Here is a 23,247-nt window from a genome sequence, read left to right as displayed (position 1 = left end):
ACCTGGAACATAGAAAAAAATGCCAGAGGAATACACAGTATGTTAAGTTTCCTTCTGTATCTATACCAAAAGACAGATGGAATGATATTACTGCTACAAAGAAAGGTTTTCTGTGAATTAAAACGATTGCTTTTTTCTCCCTTGGGCAGTGAATAAATGATATTTTTATGAAACAGTGAAACTTAACATAAAATATAGTAAAACAATAAAAGAATCATTTCAATATCATCTACTCACTTGAATTTCATAATTTTTTTTAATAAATTTATTTATTTTAGTTGGGGGCTAATTTTATCAAGTGTTACTGATGGAAATTTGGAAGTCTGAAAGTTCCAGTCTTCCTTTTGTTTCCTGGAATGAAACTTGATCTTATTTATAGTAGCAATAAATGACCAAAATTTGGGCAGTATCTAATTGAGATCATGAATTCAAAAAAATATCTTCTTTCTATGCTGACACTTCCACTTGCCATGGTTCTGGGCCAGTGTAGACTTAGGTCACCTCCTCTTCTGCTTAATGCACTTAGTCCACTCCAGACAGCAAAGAACTACTTGAATTTTCTGTATTTCCCCAATAAACTTGTGTCAAGAGATTGGATAATCCTGAAGTCAAGACAGTACTGAGTACTTCTAATTATCTCTCTCTTAAATAAAGAGTTTTTTTCCTTGAATATTTTAGAGAAATTTTAACATATTGTTTTTTTGGATTAAAAAATCTAACTTATAAGTGAAACTTGTATAATATATCCTTTTGTTTTTACATACATTATTTTGCATTTTTGGAGTAACTGCATTTTAATGTTTTTTTATCACTTGTATTAAATAATTCCAGATGCTTATTATAACCCACAAAGAAAATCTATCTGGGAGAATATTTAATCCACCCAAATTTTGATCCCTAGTAATTAATTTTGTCTGATATCAATATGGAGAAATCTTAAAACTCCAAAGATTCCCACTAGATAACAGAGTGATAAAACAGTGGACGTTTGCCAGAGAATTTAAATTCTTATAGATAAATTGTTTTAAACCATTTTATCACAGAGAATAATTTTGTATTTCCTCCAAACAACCATTGTTTTGAAATATTTTGATCACAAATTTTCAAATTTAATTTACTTTGTCAGTATTACCAATATTTTTGTGAATCCTTTTCCATTCAATATTTATCAGAATATTTTCAATTTTTTCAACTCATAATAATGTTACCAAATGATATAAATCATCATCACAGCTTTTTATTCTAAAAGTAACAAGACTGAAGTATGAATTGATCCTTAGCACTTCTGGCTGGTATGCAGTTTATCTTTTAGAATCAATCTGAAATCCTAAGGAGGTTCCCTGGTGGCTCAGACTGTAAAGAATCTGCCTGCAATGTGGGAGACTTGGGTTCGATCCCTGGGTCAGGAAGATTCTCCAAAGAGGGGAATGGCAACTCACTCCAGCATTCTTGCCTGGAGAATTCCATGGACGGAGGAGTCTGGAAAGGTTACAGTCCATGGTGTCAAAGAGTTGGACATGACTGAGTGACTAACACTTTCACACCCTGAAGTCAAAAGTGAAAATTGCATAGTCTGAATGTGTGCTGAGTGTAAGCACTGATTTATCTTCTCTTCTTGGTACTAATTAAATTGAAAAAAGTCAGGATGAACATACTGATTTATGAGACTTTGTATGTCTGTCTGTTTTGTTTATTACCGTCTCACGTTATTTAACATATGCCCAGGTTTTCAATGCTGACTTTGATTTATTAGTAAGAGTTCATTGCTCTTTTATCATATTTCAAAATGTTCATAGATATGCTATTTACCTATCTAGTATAAAACGAACCATTATTGTTTCTATCCCGTTGCCCACTTTGTTTTGAGTAGGATTATTATGTGGTGATTTTATGTCCTACTGAAATGGATGTGCAGGTCCGAAGGATCCTCCAGATTCCAATGTGGTCACAAAGAGTTATCTACCTTCAAGGTTCAGCCCTTAAAGACCAGGATCTGTTGAGAGCAAAGTAAGTATGTCCATTTCCCATCTTGTAGTGTTATAATATCTTTTCTCTCCTCCAAATTTTAGCAATTTCAGTACTGCAAGATGTGTTTTTGAATACAGACTTTTGCTTTAGTACTATTGCTGGTCAAATAGGAAGATTAAAGATATAAAATCAGCTTATTTGCTCCTCTTTCTTAGTGCAGCGTTGTTCATCAGACCATGTCCACACAACACTTTAGAAATGTGGTGTGGTGTTACTATCTCAGGGTGCTGGGAGATGAGCTGAGTTATCCAGATTCAGTGAGAGTAGTCTCCAAATCCCTGGATACTGTTTTTATTTGACAAATAAAAATCTTGGGCTAAACACTATGTGAGATGCCAATGCAGTGTGAGTTAGGGTTTAGATTTTAAGGAGTTTGTATTATATATTGGGCAGATAACATTTGTGTTCCCTGGTGTCTGAGATGAAAGAGTCCTTGGGGACTGGAGAAATCAGGAGGGTGACAGAGGTCTTACTTGCTGTCTTCTTCTTGTGCAGGTGCCAGTCCACCTGGATTACAGATGACATAGTCTTATAGCTTTGTCGCAGTCTTGGGGGTCACTGCAGCGTGGGAGCAGAGTGAGAGCATGGTTGGTTAGACTGTAGACTCCAGGAATCAGGGCCTCTGCAAAACACCCTCCATAGTTTCAGAAGCCAGAAGAGATCCTTTAGTGGAGGTGGCTTCACTCAATGTTTTCTCTTGTTTTGTAGCTTTTAAATATATCTTCGTGTTTATCTTTGAGTTGTTCTAGACTCTGTTAGGTTTAAGAGTCGTTTTCCTGAATTTCATAGCATAAGTGTTTTCTTCTTTGTTGTTGTTTTGATTCTTTCCAGATGGCTTGAGTATGTGTGTTGGTGTGTGTGTGGGTGCATGTTCTCCATATGTTTGTGTGTGTTCTGTGTTTCTTTATGCATGTCCTCTGTATGCTTGTATTTGTGTGTATGGGGGGTGGATGTGTGTGGATGATGGAAAAGAACAGAAAAAATTCCCAAACTCCTGTCTGCTGCTTATTCCTGCAAAAGTTGACTAGATAGCTCATAACAGGAATTCTAACATTATGTTAGATTTATATATAATAGGTCAATTTAGCTGAGAATTTTTTCAATGATCTAACAACTTGTGAAACAAAAAAGTAAGTAGAAACTACCACGATATAATGAATTGTAAAATTCATTATGCTTAATTGTAAAATTAAGCATAATTGTAAAATTAAGCTTCTTTGAGAATATTTCAGCATTTTTAGTGGATTGCATACTTTTTATATATTGTCACTGATAAGACTCTGCGACTGAGCCAGGATTAAGACAAATCCATTTAGTATTAATAATATTAATGATTGCTTCTTAGCCAAATCAGTCACATTTACTAGAAACATTCCTCCATAGGTATGAAAAAGGAGAGTGTGGATGAGTGAGAGGTAGCAGGCTGGTAGTTCTCAGAAAATTGAGTTAAGAAAGATGGTACCATTTTTATGTTCATTTCTTATCCTATGTCATGTAGAAATTTGGGATTTAATGTTAACTAACACATTCTTCAACACAATTCCCACGCAAGACAAGGAGTAAAATTCTCCAAACCATTTCCAAAGGTCAGTTGCATGAGTTTGAGTTGCTTTGTTGAAGATGATGTATAAAAAATGTTATACAATTGTCTTAATAACCATAACTACTTCACGCTTTTCCAAAACTGTTTGGTTTGGTCTAATTCCATAGGCTTTTATCATTTTCCTCCATAGAAAATACGTTGGAGGAAAAAGTTTTTTCTACTGTAATGAACCAAAAAGGCAAATAGTTCCTCATTTTAAAAATACACAATTTTATGTTTTTAGAACATTGCTTACCAAGCACTGAAGCTTGCTTATGGTTTATTATTACGTATAAGAAATATAGAACTTTAGCATGAAGGGAAGGGGTTTGGAACACGATGATGATTCATCTCTAGGAAATATAGATGTACAGTAGAGTTTGGCTTATGAATACTAAGCAGCTTTGTTTTCTCTCTCTTACTTTTACTGATGCATTACAGTCAAAAAGTAATCCATCTAAACCAGAGGCTTATAAACTCCTTTAACTTATATGAAATATACATATATGAAAAAATATATATATAATGATAAAAGAGAAAATAAAATTTGATTTTTTTTAACTTCTGTCATTATGAACTGCTGTGTTATACAGCCAAAAATTATTTTGTTTGCAATCATGATCTGCAAGAAATCCTACTTTCATTTAAGCTTACGGATGTTCGTAGTTTATGTGTACTTTGTATGCACTGGACTGAGTGTTGGGATTCTGTTTTTCAGATGGCACATAGATATGTCAATGTGTGATTATTTTCCTTTTCTGTCTGCATTTTCTGTCTGCATTTAGGATGGATGACGCTGAGGCCTGTTTTATTTTGAGCAGCCGTTGTGAAGTGGACAGGACATCATCTGTAAGTTTCTAAAATCTCTTTAAGTAAATTGTTTTTTTTGACTTACGAGATTTATTATTTTTTGTAATCTACCAACATTAAATATTGATGACCTTAAAATTTTACTAAAGAGAAGTAAATATCTCTAATCTATCTTGCCAAAATATAAGAATAGTTGCATCATTGATTATATCAACAAAAATATTCTTGAAGTACTTTCTACTACTAATCTCTGGATTTTCTGTTGCTCAAAATGAAATGAGTCATATATAAATAGAACTAGATCAATTTTAATTAAATATATTCTATACTATGTGATTTTGTTATAATGATCTCAATTTCCTCAACTTAAAAGTGAGGCATATGGATCAGGCAGTCTGCAAAATATCAGTTGGAGCATTTCTAAAAAAGTATGCATTTGTGAAAATCCTATTCAGGATATGTAGGGTGGGAATTGGGAAGCCGTGTATTTTTAAAAGAGCACCAGGTGATTTTGATGCATCTCCCAGTTTGGTAATCTCCGGCTTATATGATCTCCATGACACATTTATGGTCTAAAATTCAATAAACTAATAATCAAATTTTGTAATTTACCAACTTATAGCTTTTTTTCTGTAAATGCATTTTAATTTCACTAATTTTAAAAAATGCTTTATTATGTTGAGGATGTCTTATTAACTCCTGTGTTTTAAACTAGTGAGTCTATCTGTAGTCATATCTGTGGTACACAGACAGATGAGAAACTTGGTGCCTTCTGTAGTGATTGGGGAAAAGGAAAAACATGTATGGGTCTTTTAGGGGCATGATTTGCACTTTTCTGGACCATCTAATAGGTGTGCTCTGTTACATTACTTTAGGACTGCAGGTCCTGAATGTGGTAGGCTTTGCAGTGTCCTCACTCTAATTTACCTAAATGTTTTACTCCTTTTTAAACTAACTTGAGTGCATGTGTACTAAATCACTTCAATGTGTCTGACTCTTTGTGAGCCTATGGACTGTGGCCTTCCAGGCTCCTCTATCCATGGGATTCTCCAGGCAAGAATATTGGAGCGGGTTGTCATGCCCTCCTCCAGGGGATCCTCCAGACCCAAGGATCAAATCTGAATCTCTTATGTCTCCTGTATTGGCAGGTGGGTTCTTTACCACTAAAGAACCCAGGGAAGCCCTTAAACTAACTTACTCAACCTTTATTGGAAAAAGCAATATTATGAGCTGAATTGTGTGCCCTGAAAACTCATATGTTGAAGACCAAACCCCCAGGACGTCATAATGTGAATTTCAGTTCAGTTCAGTCGCTCAGTCGTGTCCAACTCTTTGCAACCCCATGAACCGCAGCACGCCAGGCCTCCCTGTCCACCACCAACTCCCGGAGTCTACCCAAACTCATGTCCATTGAGTCGGTGAAGCCATCCAATCATCTCATTCTCTGTCGTCCCCTTCTCCTCCTGCCCTCAATCTTTCCCAGCATCAGGGTCTTTTCAAATGAGTCAGCCTTCACATCAGGTGGCCAAAGTATTAGAGATTCAGCTTCAACATCAGTCCTTTAAATGAAAACCCAGGAAATATCTCCCTTAGGATAGACTGATTGGATCTCCTTGCAGTGCAAGGGACTCTCAAGAGTCTTCTCCAACACCACAGTTCAAAAGCATCAATTCTTCGGCGTTCAGCTTTCTTTATAATCCAACTCTCACATCCATAAATGACTACTGGAAAAACCATAGCCTTGACTAGATGGACCATTGTTGACAAAGTAATGTCTCAGCTTTTTAATATGCTGTCTAGGTTGATCATAACTTTCCTTCCAAGGAGTAAGTGTCTTTTAATTTCATGGCTGCAGTCACCATCTGCAGTGATTTTGGAGCCCAGAAAAATAAAGTCAGCTACCATTGTGACTGTTTCCCCATCTATTTGCAACTGTTTCCCCATCTATTTGCCATGAAGTAATAGGACCAGATGCCATGAGCTTAGTTTTCTGAACGTTGAGCTTTAAGCCAACGTTTTCACTCTCCTGTTTCACTTCCATCAAGAGGCTCTTTAGTTCTTTAATTTCTGCCATAAGGGTGGTGTCATCTGCATATATGAGGTTATTGATATTTCTCCCAGCAATCTTGATTACAGCTTGTGCTTCTTCCAGCTCAGCGTTTCTCATGATGTACTCTGCATATAAGTTAAATAAGCAGGGTGACAATATACAGACTTGACATACTCCTTTCCCTATTTGGAACCAGTCTGTTGTTCCATGTCCGGTTCTAACTGTTGCCTCCTGACCTGCATACAGGTTTCTCAAGAGGCAGATCAGGTAGTCTGGTATTCCCATCTCTTTTAGAATTTTCCACAGTTTATTGAGATCCACATAATCAAAGACTTTGGCATCATCAATAAAGCAGAAGTAGATATTTTTTCTGGAACTCTCTTGCTTTTTCGATGATCCAACAGATGCTGGCAATTTGACCTCTGGTTCTTCTGCCTTTTCTAAATCCAACTAGAACACCTGGAAGTTCACAGTTCATGCACTGTTGAAGCCTGCCTTGGAGAATTTTGAGCTTTACTTTGCTAGTGTATGAGATGAGTGCAATTGTGCGGTAGTTTGAACATTCTTTGGCATTGCCTTTCTTTGGGATTGGAATGAAAACTGATCTTTTCCAGTCCTTTGGCCACTGCTGAGTTTTCCAAATTTTCTGACCTATTGAGTGCAGCACTTTCACAGCATCATCTTACAGGATTTGAAATAGCTCAAATGGAATTCTATCACCTCCACTAGCTCTGTTCATAGTGATGCTTTCTAAGGCCCAGTTGACTTCACATTCCAGTATGTCTGTCTCTAGGTGAGCCATCACGATTATCTGGGTCGTTAAGATGTTTTTTGTACAGTTCTGTGTATTTTTGCCACCTCTTCTTAATATCTTCTGCTTCTGTTAGATCCATACAATTTCTGTCCTTTATTGAACATTTCATCTTTGCATGAAATGTTCCCTTGGTATCTCTGATTTTCTTGAAGAGATCTCTAGTCTTTCCCATTCTGTTGTTTTCCTCTATATCTTTGCACTGATTGCTGAGGAAGGCCACCTTATCTCTCTTTGCTATCCTTTGGAACTCTGCATTCAGATGAGAATATCTTTCCTTTTCTCCTTTGCTTTTTGCTTCTCTTCTTTTCACAGCTATTTGTAAGGCCTCCTCAGACAGCCACTTTGCTTTTTTGCATTTCTTTTTCTTGGGGATGGTCTTGATCCCTGTCTCTTGTACAATGTCACAAACCTTCATCCATAGTTCATCAGGCACTCTCTCTATCAGATATAGTCCCTTAAATCTATTTCTCACTTCCAGTGTATAATCATAAGGGATTTGATTTAGGTCATACCTGATTGGTATGGTAGGTATGGTACCTGATTTGTCTAGTGGTTTTCCCCACTTTCTTCAAATTAAGTCTGAATTTGGCAATGAGAAGTTCATGATCTGAGCCACAGACAGCTCCTGGTCTTGTTTTTGCTGACTGTATAGAGATTCTCCATCTTTGGCTACAAAGAAGATAATCCCTCTGATTTCAGTGTTGACCATCTGGTGATGTCCATGTGTAGAGTCTCCTCTTGTGCTGTTGGAAGAGGGTGTTTGCATTCTCTTGGCAAAACTCGGTTAGCCTTTGCCCTGCTTCATTGTGTACTCCAAGGCCAAATTTGCCTGTACTCCAGGTGTTTCTTGACTTCCTAATTTGCATTCCAGTCCCCTATAATGAAAAGGACAACTTTTTTGGGTGTTAGTTCTAAAAGGTCTTATAGGTCTTCATAGAACCGTTCAACTTCAGCTTCTTCAGCACTACTGGTTGGGGCATAGACTTGGATTACAGTGATATTGAATGGTTTGCTTTGGAAATGAACAGAGATCATTCTGTCGTTTTTGAGATTGCATCCAAGTACTGCATTTCGGACTCTTTTGTTGAATATGATGGCTACTCCATTTCTTCTAAGGGATTCCTGCCCACAGTAGTAGATATAATGGTAATCTGGGTTAAATTAACCCATTCCAGTCCATTTTAGTTTGCTGATTCCTAGAATGTCAACTTTCACTCTTGCCATCTCCTGTTTGACCACTTCCAGGTTGCCTTGATTCATGGACCTAACATTCCAGGATCCTATGCAATATTGCTCTTTACAGCCTCAGACCTTGCTTCTATCACCAGTTACATCCACAACTAGGTGTTGTTTTTGCTTTGACTCCATCCCTTCATTTTTTCTGGAGTTATTCCTCCACTGATCTCCAGTAGCATGTTGGGCACCTACCGACCTGGGGAGTTCTTCTTTCAGTGTCCTATCTTTTTGCCTTTTCATACTGTTCATGGGGTTCTCAAGGCAAGAATACTGAAGTGGTTTTCCATGCCCTTCTCCAGTGGACCACATTCTTTCAGACCTCTTCACCATGACCCGTCCATCTTGGGTGGCCCTACATGGCATGGCTTAGTTCACTGAGTTAGACAAGGCTGTGGTCCATGTGATCAGATTGCCTATCTGTGATTGTGGTTTCAGTCTGTCTGCCCTCTGATGTCTTCTCTCAGCACCTACCGTCTTACTCGGGTTTCTCTTACCTTGGATGTGGGGTATCTCTTCATGGCTGCTCCAGCAAAATGCAGCCGCTGCTCTTTCCCGTGGACATGGGGTAGTACCTCTCCGATGCTGCTCCTGACCTTGGCCGTGGGGTATTTTCTCTCGGCCGCTCCTGCAGTGAATTTACTTGGTGATAAAGTCTTAATAGATGTAATCAAGTTATAATGAATTTATTATAGTGGGCCTTACTCCTGTTTGAGCTGTGTCCTTGAAAAATGAGGAAATGTGGTGACAGATGAATAACAGAATGCCATGTGTCTGTGAAGTAAGGCTTCTGTAAGCTGGGAGAGAGGATTCCCACACAGCCCTTGGGAGGAACCAGCCTTACCAACATCTTGCTTTTGGGCTCTGACCTCCAGAATGTTGAGACACTACATTTCCATTAAGCCACCAAGTTTGTGGTCGTTTGTTACCACAGCCCGAGCAAACTAATGGTCTTCCTAAGTGGCTCAGTGATAAAGAATCTACCTGCCAGTGTAGTAGATGCAGATTCGATCTCTGGTCAACAAGATCCCACTGGAAAAGGAAATGGCAACCCACTGTCATTTTGCAGTATTCTTGTCTGGGAAATCCCATGGACAAAGGAGCCTGGCAGGCTATAGACTATGTGGTCACAAAAGAGTCGTACGTGACTAGCAACTAAACAGCAGAAAAGCAAACTGATTCATGGCCATAGACCAGACGAATGATTGTAAAAATCTGTAAAATATGTCTCTTTAAAACATAGATGTGTTTTGAAATTCATTTGTTCCCCTCCTTCTCCACAGTTACTATCTTAATTCAGACATGACTCTCCTGGGTCTGCTTATGCATTATTGCAATAGTTTCTTAATTAGGTCAGCTCATTAGATGCTCCAAACCTATGTATTGAATATGTGTACTGGAATTGAACATATTCTACCTTATGTTTCTGTAATTATCTAACTGTGAAGTGTGGGACTCTCAAGTGGTAACTTATTTTCAAAATACTTGCAGTCTTCCTATATCTATGTAACAAGAGGGAGTAAATATAGGAAATAAATATATAATATCTTTGGTGTACATTCTGAAACTTTCCAAGCTGAGTTTGAAAGCTTTCAATTCAACATAGCATTCCATTTCCTCCTTACACTGTAAGGTATTGACAAGTTGTGAATAAAAAGACTTCACTCAGGACAGAAGAGATGGTAGATGAGGTGACAGCGTTACTAGTATGGAAGCTACAAAGCAGACGGATGGGTGGTAACTGACTTAACAGACAGAAAGAAGGTAACATTTAAGCTGAGAAAGGAGAGGAAACAAGTCAGAAGCAGGCTGCTTTATGCAATAGAGACTCAAGTGACAGGAACAGAGGTATCAGATGCCTCTACAAATAAGGTTATACATAGGACTAAATATATGGACAGCGGTTAAAAGTCTGTAAGAAAAGTAATTAGATTCCCTGAACCCTTCCACATGTTCATTGCTGATCCCTTTCCACATCCTGGGAAAAGAGATTTACTCCAGTAGTTGGCAAATTTGGCCAAAATAAACACTCTGGCTGCCCAGGAAAAAAAGGGAGACAAAGTAACCTGCAGCAAAAACTTGTGGCCCACGATGCCCCCTGGGAACAAAACATCAGAAGAGAAATCCTCTGATTCAGTGTCATTTTAGAGAAGGTTAGAGTGAGTTACTGAAGCGATTAGGGGACAGGAAACACTAGAGACTGTTTCCTCTGCCCACTCATGGTGGGGAACAGCTCAGGCCTCTTGGAAGTACAGATGGTGGGGAGGCCCATCCCAGAACATCCAGCAGGGCACCCCCTTGGTGCTGGGCTGATTGGTGCAGCAAGGCTGGTTGGTAGACACTCATGAGGCAGGAAGCAGTCTTCCCAAGTGTGTGTGTGTGTGTGTACATATGACGTGAAAATAAGATCCTCGTGTTCACTCACGTCCCAATGAGCTTCTGAGTGCTTCACTCCTACATATGTTCATACAACTGTGATCACTACACATTTAAGGAAATTCCTAACAAGAAAAAGAAGGAACTACGTAACAGCCATGCAAAAAGCATCCAGGAAAGAAGAATTCAGAGAAAACATAAATGCCACCATAGGATTCTGGGAGAATAAATCAATTTTAAAATATGCAATATCCCATCTTTAGTAATATAGTAGTTGAGAAGATGAGAAGAGTATACATGTTTAAAAGAAGAATAGTATGCTATAGAACAAAACAAATTGAAAGAAAGCAAGAACATCCAGTGAACCAAGAAGAGCTTCTAGAAATTAAATGTAGGCAACAAATGAAAAATTACATAAAATATTCAGAAGATAAATCTAAGGACATTGAAAGAATGAAGAACAATAAAACCAAATAATGGAAAAGGAGAGTCAAAACAAGAGAAAATTAAAGGAGTGTTCAGGAAGAAACAATATCCATATGATAAGAATTTCAGGAACCGGTTCTAGAAAAAAGTGGGGGAAATTATTATCAAAGATATAAAAAATACAAAATTAAAACAATCAAATTTCTCAGAATGGAATTGTTGAGAGGGCCCACTTATTACAGATTAATGACTAAAAAAGACATGCTTGCCAGAGATAAGAGATGGAACAAAGGGATGAAAAGAATAAAAATGAAGAAAAGGTAAAGTCAAGAAGGAAACACTCACCCCGTGTGTGTGCTTAGTCACCCTGTCGTGTCTGACTCTTTGGGAGCCCATGGACTGTAGCCCATCAGACTCCTTTGTTCATGAGATTCTCTAAACAAGATTACTGGAGTGGGTAGCCTCTCCCTTCTCCAGGGCATCTTCCTGACCCAGGGATCAAGCCCTGGTCTTGTGCATTGAAGGCGGAATCTTTACCACCTGAGCCACCAGGGAAGTCAAGAAGAAAGCACCCAGCCCGAGGATGGAGAATCAGAATGCTTCAGACTTAGCAGCGACACCAGAAGCCAGGAGACAATGGGTCAAGGCTTTCAAAATTCTGAGGGGAAAATATGTTTCCAGTTGGAATTCTCTATCCTGGCAAAACTTCAGATAGAAAGAAATATATTTATAGATGTTAAAGGTTTTCAAAATTGCACAGTTGCCAGGAAGCTGTTGGGAGCTGTGGTTTACTCCAACCAGGGAGTGAGTGAGGATGAAGACAGCTCAGGGTAGGGATGGGAATTCCCATGTTATGGTCCAAGCAGATCCTAGGATAACAGCTGAGCAGAAGACTCTTGAGTGTGAGAAGGGAGGTTGCTGCTAGAAAAAGATGAAATCAGCATACCCCAGTGTAGTTGAAGATTAGGACAGCAAGTTTCCCCTTCTGGGGAAAAAACGAAGGAATAGTGGCTGAAATTATTACAATTGTGATAAAAATTATAAAACCACATGTTCACCAAACAAATCTGAAGTATAATTAGCCTAAAAGCTTCACTGATGCTTGTAATAAATTTCTGAAGATCAATAAGGCAAACTGAATTGTAGCTATAAAATAAGACACATTACATACAGAGGAATAAGCAATTTTGATCAGAAGACAACTGGACAACTGTTTAAGACTGCTTTAAAAAGTTGTCTATACTATTTCATTTCCAGTAAAAATATCTCACTAAAGGAAAGGCATAATAAAAATATTTTATACAAATAAAACCTACAAACAACAGACCTACATTTTTTTAAAAGTTCTTCAACGAAAAGAAATGATGTCTTTTGAGAACTTAGATTTATATGAAGAAATAGCAACAGAAAAAATGGTAAATATGTACATAAATATAAATGACTTTGATTTTTTAAATATAATTTATTCTTTAAAGCAAAAATAATAGAAATCATGGAATTTGTAACAAATGCAGAAGTGGAAAGAAAGAAAGTAAAGTCACTCAGTCTTGTCCAACTCTTTGCAACTCCATGGGCTATATAACCCGCCAGGCTCTGTGTCCATGGAATTGTCCAGGCAAGAATACTGGAGTGGGTTGCCATTTCCTTCTTCAGTTAGAAGTGAAGTGGATGACAATAATATGACAAAGATTGAAAGGAATAGTGGACATATACTAACGTAAGATTCTTGTGCTTTGAATATTATTTGAATGAAGAGTTTGATTGAGATTAATCTTATAAAACTTAGAATGACCCTTGATAAGGAGAAAATAGAAGACAAAGTGATATACTAAAAATATTTACTCTATCCAAAAAGGTAAAAAAAAAAAAAAGAACAAAAATCAAATGAGACAAATGGAAAACAGTGCTATAGTAAATTTAAACCCAAGCGTATTAGTAACTGTAAATTATGAATGGACTAGACTCACCACTATTCAGTGGTCAGGGGTTTTCATATTGAACAAGTAAAAGAAATACCAAAGGAAGTACTGTCACAGCAATTACACTCAAAAGGAAAATGTATGATTATTAATAGATTAAAAGTAGGAGGATGGAAAAAGATACACTGTGTTCACAGCTAGTCATACCAAAGCTGGAATGGCTATATAAGACAGATGAAGAAGACCTCAAGGGCAGGAACTTTTAACAGAGGTAAAGAGAAATATTTTATATTTATTAGAGAATCAGTGAATGAAGAAGACATAACACTACTAAGTGTGTATGCACCTTAAAAGGAATCCTCAAAACTTATGAAGTATGAAATAATAGAGCAGGAAGGGAGCATAAAAAGGGACAGTTATTGTTAGACATTTCAATATTTCTCTCTCAGTAATTAATAGAACTAATAAAAATCATTCAGCTTATAAAAACTTGAACTCATTTAAATCAGACAGATCTATTCAACATATATAGCATTACACTCAACTGCAGAATATGTGTTCCTTTCAGTTCAGTTCAGTTCAGTTCAGTCGCTCAGTCGCATGAACTGCAGCACGCCAGGCCTCTCTGTCCATCACCAACTGCCGGAGTCTGCCCAAACCCATGTCCATTGAGTTGGTGATGCCATCCAGCCATCTCATCCTCTGTCGTCCCCTTCTTCTCCTGCCCTCAATCTTTCGCAGCATCAGGGTCTTTAAATGAGTTAGCTCTTCGCATCAGGTGGCCAAAGTATTGGAATTTCAGGTTCAACATCAGTCCTTCCAATAAATATTCAGGACTGATTTCCTTTAGGATGGACTGGTTGGATCTCCTTACTGTGCAAGGGACTCTCAAGAGCCTTCTCCAACACCACAGTTCAAAAGCATCAATTCTTCGGCCCTCAGCTTTCTTTATAGTCCAACTCTCACATGCATACATGACTACTGGAAAAACCATAGCTTTGACTAGATGGATCTTTGTTGGCAAAGTAATGTTTCTGCTTTTTAACATGCTGTCTAGGTTGGTCATAGCTTTTCTTCCAAGGAGCAAGCATCTTTTAATTTCATGGCTGCAATCACCATCTTCAGTGATGTTGAAGCCCAAGAAAATAAAGTCTGACACTGTTTCCATTGCTTTCCCATCTATTTGCGATGAAGTGATGGGACCAGATGCCATGATCTTAGTTTTCTGAGTTTTAAGCCAACTTTTTCACTCTCCTCTTTCACTTTCATCAAGAGGCTCCTTAGTTCTTCTTTGCTTTCTGCCATTAGGGTGCTGTCATCTGCATATCTGAGATTATGATATTTCTCCCGGCAATCTTGATTCCAGCTTATGCTTGATCGAGCCAGCATTTTTCATGATGTACTCTGTATATAAGTTAAATAAGCAGGGTGACAATATACAGACTTGACATACTCCTTTTCAAATTTGGAACCAGTCTGTTGTTCCGCGTCTAGTTCTAACTGTTGCCTCTTGACCTGCATACAGATTTCTCAGGAGGCAGGTCAGATGGTCTGGTATTGCCATCTCTTTTAGAATTTTCCACAGTTTGTTGTGATCCACACAGTCAAAGGCTTTAGCATAATCAATAAAGCAAAAGTAGATGTTTTTTCTGGAACTCTCTTGCTTTTTCGATGATCCAACAGATGCTGGCAATTTGACCTCTGGCTCTTCTGCCTTTTCTAAATCCAACTAGAACATCTGGAAGTTCATGTACTGTTGAAGCCTGGCTTGGAGAATCTTGAGCATTACTTTGCTAGTGTGTGAGATGAGGGTAATTGTGCAGTAGTTTGAGCATTCTTTGGCATTGCTTTTCTTTGGAATTGAAATGAAAACTGACCTTTTCTAGTGCTGTGGTCACTGCTGAGTTTTCCAAATTTGCTGGCATATTGAGTGGAGCACTTTCACAGCATCATCTTCTAAGATTTGAAATAACTCAGCTGGAATTCCATCACCGCTACTAGCTTTGTTCATAGTGATGTTTCCTAAGGCTCACTTGACTTCACATTCCAATATGTCTGGCTTTAGGTGAGTTATCACACCATCATGATTATCTGGGTCATGCAGATCTTTTTTGTATAGTTCTTCTGTGTATTCTTGCCATCTCTTCTCTTCATAGTAGAACTTAACTAGAAACCAATGATAAACTTTAGCAGAAAATACCCACATATATGAAAATTAAATGATACATTTCTAAGTAATCCATGGGTGAAATATGAAATAACAAGGAGAATTAGAAAAATTTTAATTAGAACTGTGATGAAAAATGCAACATTTCAGAACTTCACTGGTGGTCCAGTGGTTAAGACTTTTTACTTCCACTGCAGAGGACTGGTTTGATTCCTGCTCTGGAAACTATGATCCCACATGCTGGGTGACATGGCCAAAAAATGAAAAAACTTGATCTGTTGAAAAAATGCAACATTTCAAAATTTATAGGATGCAGCTCAAGTAGTGCATAGAGAGAGATTCATACCTTTACCTTCTTATATTACAATAGAAGTATAAATTTGAATATCAAAGAGGAAGTGGATTCAGCAATTACAGTATTTAAAAATGATTTTTCTAAGTGGGAGCAGAGAAATACAGCAAGAACTTATGGGTGATGTCTGACCGAGGAAAGTTTTCTCTGTTTAAATGGGAAAATTTGTTTTCAGTTATTTTGTTACTGAAGTATATTTTAAGTACAATGTTTGGTTAATTACTGTTATATAAGGTGACTCAGTGGTAAAGAATCTGCCTTCCAATGCAGTTGACACAGGTTTGATCCATGGGTGAGGAAGATCCCCTGGAGGAGGAAATGACAACCCCCTCCAGTATTCTTGCCTGGCAAATCCCATGGACAGAGGTGCCTGGCGGGCTACAGTCTGTGGGGTTGCAAAGAATTGGACACAATTGAACATCTAAACAACATACATATATACATATATAATATAATACATACATACATACGTATATATACATATATGTATATTCTTTTTAATATTATTTTCCATTATAATTTGTCACAGGAAATTGGATATAATTCCCTGTGCTATATAGTAGGACCTTATTCTTCATCTGTCTTACCAGTTTACACCTGCTAACTCCAAACTCCCAATCCAATGCTCTTCACTCTTTCCCTCACACCCCTCCCCCTTGGCAACCAATCTGTTCTCCTGGTCCCTGAGTCTGTTTCAGTAGTGTCCCACTCTGTGACCACATAGTCTGTAGCCCACCAGACTCCTCTGTCCATGGATTTCTCCGGGCAATAATACTGGAGTGGGTTGCCATGCCCTCCTCCAGGAGATCTTCTAACCCAGGGATCAAACCTGCATCTCCTGCATTGCAGGTGGATTCTTTACTGCTGAGCCTGAGCCACCACACAAGCCCTTAAGTCATACTTCAATTAAAAAAAAAATTTTGTAAAATGTACAAAATATAGTTTAGAAATCATTAATTAAATGCTAGGATATCTCTTGGGAATTTAAAAATATAAAAGGATTAGGAAATCATTAACAAAAACTGTATGTCTTAAAAATAAAATTGGTTCATGAAACAGAGGAAAAAAGTTTCAGACACTTTAATTTTGAACATCTTGTTCACTCTATCAGTAGATGTGCTCTTAATTTAAACATCTGTTCAAAGCTAAGTCTTTCTCTGAGTCATTATAATGCAGGAAGCATAATTAATTTAGCTTTTGGATAGCCTTTCTTTTAAGGCTTCCCTGGTGCCTCAGTCTGCCCACAATGCAGGTGACCTGGGTTTGATCCCTGAGTTGGGAGGATCCCCTGGGGAAGGAAATGGCAACCCACTCCAGACTTCTTGCCTGGAGAATCCCATGGACTGAGGAGCCTGGTGGGCTACAGTCCATGGGGTCACAAAGAGTCCGACACAACTAAGTGACTAACTTTCACTTTCACTTTAGCCTTTCTTTGCAGTGGTTAAAGAATTTGATTTGCTTAGCTGAACTAGGCATATGAATTTTTACTTAGGGTGATCTTGTTCTGAAAAAACCAATAGTGTTTGCTTTGCTCTTTTAGCTTTTTTTTTTTTGACAGTACTAATTTTTAGACTTATTAGAAATAAAAGGAAAAAAGAACTACATAATCATCCCCTCATTGATTCAGTTCAGTTCAGTCATTCAGTCATGTCCAACTCTTTGCGACCCCATGGACTGCAGCACACCAGGCCTTCCTCTCCATCACCAACCAACTCCTGGAGTTTACTCAAACTCATATCCATTGAGTTGGTGATGCCATCCAACCATCTCATCCTCTGTTGTCCCCTTCTCCTCCTGCCTTCAATCTTTCCCAGCATCAGGAACTTTTCAAATGAGTCAGTTCTTCCCATCAGGTGGTCAAAATATTGGAGTTTTAGCTTCAACATCAGTCCTTCCAATGAATATTCAGGACTGATTTCCTTTAGGATGGACCGGTTGGATCTCCTTGCAGTCCAAGGGACTCTCAAGAGTCTTCTCCAACACACAGTTCAAGAGCATCAATTTTTCAGCACTCAGCTTTCTTTATAGTCCATCTCTCACATCCACACCTGACTACTGGAAAAACCATAGCTTTTGACTAGACAGACCTTTGCTGGCAAAGGAATGTTTCTGCTTTTTAATATGTTGTCTGCTGCTACTGCTACTGCTAAGTCGCTTCAGTAGTGTCCGACTCTGTGAGACCACATAGACAGCAGCCTACCAGGCTCCCCCGTCCCTGGGATTCTCTAGGCAAGAACACAGAGTGGGTCACCATTTCCTTCTCCAATGCATGAAAGTGAAAAATGAAAGTGGAGTCTCTCAGTCATGTCCGACTCTTTGCGACCCCTTGGACTGCAGCCTACCAGGCTCTTCCGTCCATGGGATTTTCCAGGCAAGAGTACTGGAGTGGGTTGCCATTGCCTTCTCCGATTATGTTGTCTAGGTTGGTCATAACTTTTCTTCCAAGAGTATGCTGGATTTACTTTTAATTTCTTGGCTGCAGTCACCATCTGCAGTGATTTTGGAGCCCCGAAAAATAAAGTCTGTCACTGTTTCCATTGTTTCCCCATCTATTTGCCATGAAGTGATGGGGACCAGATGCCATGATGTTAGTTTTCTTAGTTTTCTCGTTGATTAGCCATCATTAAATATCAATTACCTATTAGAGATCACTTACATACATTTATACATACATGTGATATATTTCTCACAACAATTCTGCAAGGAGGTTCTTACTAGCTCCAATTTGTTAACTAATAAGCCAAAGTTCAGGTTAGCTATTTATTTAACCTTCTTAAGAGTATAGGGTTAGTAGCTCACAGACTTGTGTTTATACCCTACTCAGTGTCAAAGAAAAATTGTACTAGACAGAGTTGAACATGCAAGGAAGACTACTGAAGCCTGGGGGAGAGATTGAATTCAACTCCTCTGAATCAGAAGGCTGGAGGAGTTTGATGTACTGGGTTGGGGAGCTTGGTCAGTGTGATTAGGTCATAATTTGCTAACTGTCTGAATGAAAGTTAGGCTCCCTTCTGCCCACAGAGACTGGAGATGGGGAAAATTTCACCTTTGATGATCACATTTCAAAGAGATGGCCCTGGGTCCTTGAGAAAGACTTTCCTCTGTTGTAAAACTGCTGAGAGGCCAGGGAGAAGATTTACATCTCAAAGGGACAGAGAAAGAATTTATAATTGAAAGTTTTCAAAAGTAAATGCTCTAAGAAAAGAGAGGTCAGGTGTCTACAGTTTCGAAGAAGCCTGTCAGAAAGTCAAGCATAGGGAAACTTTAAGGCCTTCTTGGTCATCCAAATCCAAAGACCTGTAGGTGTAACTCAAAAAAAGATTTACCTGAGACCACACTATTAGCTTCTTCCTAAATGTGAAAGATATTTTTTTTTTTCTGATTATTACTGCATTTTGGAATATGTGAAATCTTAGAGTAGAATGCAAATGATCATTGAGCACTCAGTAATTTCCCTGTATGACCCTTTCAGACAGTGTGAAAAAAGAGCTGAAATAAAATGTTTGGGATTTCAGGGGAAGAAAAATAATTTTCCTCTAACATTCTACCTTCTGTGACTGAGAACACCTGTAATGAAAGGCAGCTTAACACGAGCAAAACAAACAGAATTTTAATACCATGTGTACCTCTTATACACATGGGAGATGCCTAGGAAAACTGAGTAAACTTACCCCAGCACCCCCAAATGTCCAAGTCACCACCTCAAATGTTATCTTCAGCCAAAGACAAAAGAGAGGGGCTGGTAGAAGGAAGGCTAATTCTGGGTAGTTATCCAGAAAATTACAATAAGCTTGTTATGCAGATTTAAGTCTGGGGCCTTCTCTACTGATCAAGTTTCTTGTGATTTGTAGTCCTCCTTCTTGGTACAAAAAGAAAGATATCCTTACAAATGGAGATTTCCCTTTTGAATATAAATTTCCCTTACAAAAGGATGAATTGTACTCTGATTTCAGAACTCCTCCTGTGTCTGCCTTTTCTCCAAAATAATCAGCTCAAAATAATCCTTATGCTAAAAAGGCATATTTTGGGTAGCATATTCTGCTAATGTTCACAATTTAAGTTTTTATTTTTTTAAGTTTGTTTTGTTTTAAGCAGATTCATTTGGGACAGTAGAACACTTTAGTACTTTATCATTCTATTATTTTATTCCCTAGTTATACTCTTTAGAGGGTTTTTTTTCAATTTTATTTTGCTTTTTATTCAGTCCAAAGGTTAACGTGTTTTCAAAAAAATCTTTCTTCCCAATTCATAAAATCATAGAGTTCTAAGCTATGACTATTAAACTTGCTAAGACTCCTAGGGGTCACTAGTAAAATTTGTATTTTAGTCTGACCAGAAATATCTTTTGGCAATTTCTTGACAAATTCTTCACTGAACTTCAGTTATGTAGTTTCAAGAGAGCCTATTCTTCTTGTGAATCACATTGATTATTATTCATTTGACATTTGTCAATGATTTTTATGAAATTTTGAGACATATGGACATAACTTTGTTGAAAAGAATAAGTAGATGAGGGAGACTCAAGAGGATTACAGTCTCTAGCTGGATTTGGTGTTAAGGGATGTGTGCTGAGTCATTCAGTTGTGTCCGACTCTTTGCAGTCCCATGGTCTATAGTCCACCAGGCTCCTCTGGGGATTCTCCAGGCAAGAATACTGGAGTGGTTTGCCACTTCCTACTCCAGGGGATTTTCTTGACCCTGGAATTGAACCTGCATATCTTTTGTCTCCTGCACTGAAGGAAAATTCTTTACCACTAGCACCATCTGTGAAGTCCCCAGAACTTGGGAGAGGACTTACATAATGAAAGGCTTCATTTAAGGGACACAGGGCTTTGGCTAAATGACTGGAACTCATACCAACAAGCACTAGAAAACAATACAGGATTTCAGCTCTGAGAACACTTCCAAATATATTCTGTCTCTCTAAGGAAAGAGAAAGTAAGCATTTGAATTGAATTTCAAATTGTGCTGTGCCTGTAGCTATTTGATTAAAACATAGTGGCTTGATCATTTGCTTTCTAGCAACCTGTTAGCCTAAAAGGGTAGCAACATATTTTAAAGTTATTGTATCTTAGGGGGTTTGGTTATATGTTTTGTTTTCAACTATTTTATTTAAGAGGTCTTCCCTGGTGCCTCGGTGGTAAATAATCTTCTTGCCAATGTAGGAGACATAGGTTTGCTCCTTGGGTCAGAAAGATCCCCTGGAGAAGGAAATGGCAACCCACTCCAGTATTCTTGCCTGGAAAATCCCTTGGGCAGAGGAGCCTGATGGGCTCCCATCCATGGGGTTGCAAAAGAGTGACATGACTTAGCAACTAAAACCACCACTATTTTATTGAAGAACATTCTGAACTACCTTTGTATGTATAATAAGTATATATCAAATTTGAAGCCTGCTTCTCTGAAGGTATCAGTTACAAGTAATTTCAATGAAATTTTGTAATTTCCTTGTTGTTTAGTCGCTCAGTTGTATTCGACTCTTTTGAGACTGTAGCCCGACAGGCTTCTCTGTCCATGGGATTTCCCAAGCAAGAGTACTGGAATGGGTTGCCATTTCCTTCTCCATGTAGTTTCCTTAATTCAGTCAGAAAATCAAACTAATTGTAGATAATATATGTTATAGACACTTTGTATTGCAATTGAATTTCGTCTCTTACATTATAGAAACCTATATATGTAGTCCAATCTTACAGTTTATAAGACAATCTAATTGTGAATAAGATGGGCCATTTTACTCAGGTGCTTTTAAGTTTAATCTAATGCAGTCTTTACTGTGTTTTCTGTGCATTTGTAATTCTAAATGCAAGAATTACTTTTAGCAAGAATTTTTTATAAACTAACACATTCTAGTATTTCTAGGAAGGATTTGTTCTCCAATTTGCTGCAAAACTTTTTACTCTCTTGTATAAATGTTTTGTCTTTGTTCAGTCGCCTATAAATATTTATTTACAAATATTATTTTAAGTTTCATGACTTGTTTTTGTGTCATCTTAAATAATGTCCAATAGATAAATTAGCAAAGCATACTTAAAATAGTAAAAAAAAAAAAAAAAAAGTTTATCATGTTCTAAGTGCTACAAATATATTTTTTTAGATTTTATTATTGGAAAAGTCCTTTATACCACCTTTTTGAAGGATTTTTCTCTATACGTAAAATTCTGGTTTCACAGTTTGTTTTGTCTTTTTTCCTCCTCATTCTAAACTTTAGGTTGTTATTTCATTGTCACCCGATTTCCATGATTTTGATGAGAATCCTTGGTCTTATGACTGTTTTTCTTTGGCTGCTTTCAAGATAGTATCTGTATCTTGGGTTTACAACAGTCTGACTGCAGTGTGCTTTGGTGTGATTATCATTTTGTTTACGTAGTTTGGGATTTGCTGAATTCCTTAAATTCGTAACTTTGTGTCTCATAAAATTGAGATGTTTCTGACCATTATTTCTTCAGACAATTTTCTGCTCTAATTTATCTTTTATTTCTTCCCTGGGAATCCAATTACATTACTTAAGATGTTTTCACATTTATTCCCAAAGTCCCTGAACTCTGTTCCTTTCTTCTTTGTTTTTCAAATTGGATAAATTCTACTGATCTGTGGTCATGTTTGTTGACTCTTTCCTCTGTCATTTTTCTCTATGTCATAATCCATCCAGTAAATATTTTTCAAATATTTTAGTTTTCTGTCTAACTTTTCAAATATTTTCTATTACTCTACTGATTTTCTTCTCTGATTATGAGAAGCATTATTTTCCTTCACCTCACTCATTACAGGAGGTGCTTTAATCTTTGTCTGATCATTTTTACATCGATCATCTATATGCTAGTAGTTCTTGGGTATTGTTTTGTTTGTTTCCCATGAAAATAGGTCACATTTTTCTGCCACTTCACATACTCAGTAATTTTGCATTGTATTCTGTTTATCATGCTTTGGGGTGAAGCCTTGTATTCTCTTATACTCCTCCAACAATATTGATAGTCTTGTTCTAGCAAGAAGTTCATTTGATTCAACTCAAAAGGCAAACTCTATCACCCTTGCTGTTGGCAGTGATTCAAATCTTAGTTCAGATTGCCTTTATTCTGCCCCATGCATATGCAGTTCAGGGGTCAGCCAACGTGTAAATTTATACACACAATTTTTAGTTTCTTTTCTCTGTCTCTTCTGGGATTTCTCAGTCAGCCATAGCAATGTTTAACCAAATACCTTGGCACACTATGACCTAGTCAAGTTGATTCATGAAATTAACTACCACACCATTTTTGGCTCATTTTTACCTTTTGGAAGGCACACAGTGCTCATCTTAAGAATTCTGGTTTTCTATTCATTAACTTTCATGCAACTTAAAGTTACAAACTATTAATAACTGTTTATTTTTTCTGCACAAATAGCCCCTAAAATCTACTTGTATTTTTAATCTTCTGTTTCCCTAATAGTACTGTCAAATAAAACTTGCTGTGATGATGAAAATCCTCTGCATTCTATATCGCCACTATTCT

At 37.6% G+C, this 23,247-nt stretch overlaps 1 protein-coding gene and 1 long non-coding RNA gene across 4 annotated transcripts in view; one reads left to right on the top strand and one right to left on the bottom strand.

Annotated features, from left to right (window-relative positions):
• Window positions 1-23,247, top strand: part of LOC145507225 (potassium channel subfamily T member 2) — a 406,914-nt gene that overhangs the window by 214,560 nt on the left and 169,107 nt on the right. For all 3 annotated transcript variants that reach the window (XM_081493298.1, XM_081493297.1, XM_081493299.1), the window contains exons 11-12: window positions 1,871-2,007; window positions 4,396-4,459. In XM_081493298.1, coding sequence (XP_081349424.1) covers window positions 1,871-2,007; window positions 4,396-4,459 — 201 coding nt within the window. The remainder of the gene's footprint in view (window positions 1-1,870; window positions 2,008-4,395; window positions 4,460-23,247) is intronic.
• Window positions 265-23,247, bottom strand: part of LOC145507226 (uncharacterized) — a 51,948-nt gene continuing 28,965 nt past the window's right edge. The window contains exon 3 of the long non-coding RNA XR_014054708.1: window positions 265-1,993. This is a non-coding gene — a long non-coding RNA (uncharacterized LOC145507226). The remainder of the gene's footprint in view (window positions 1,994-23,247) is intronic.

The sequence above is a fragment of the Giraffa tippelskirchi genome, chromosome 5, assembly GCF_054371585.1.
Source record: "Giraffa tippelskirchi isolate mGirTip1 chromosome 5, T2T-mGirTip1v1.2.pri, whole genome shotgun sequence".
In the NCBI taxonomy this organism is placed as follows: domain Eukaryota; kingdom Metazoa; phylum Chordata; class Mammalia; order Artiodactyla; family Giraffidae; genus Giraffa; species Giraffa tippelskirchi.
The sequence above is the reverse complement of the archived record's forward strand: the minus strand, read 5'-3'. Positions and strand labels throughout refer to the sequence as shown.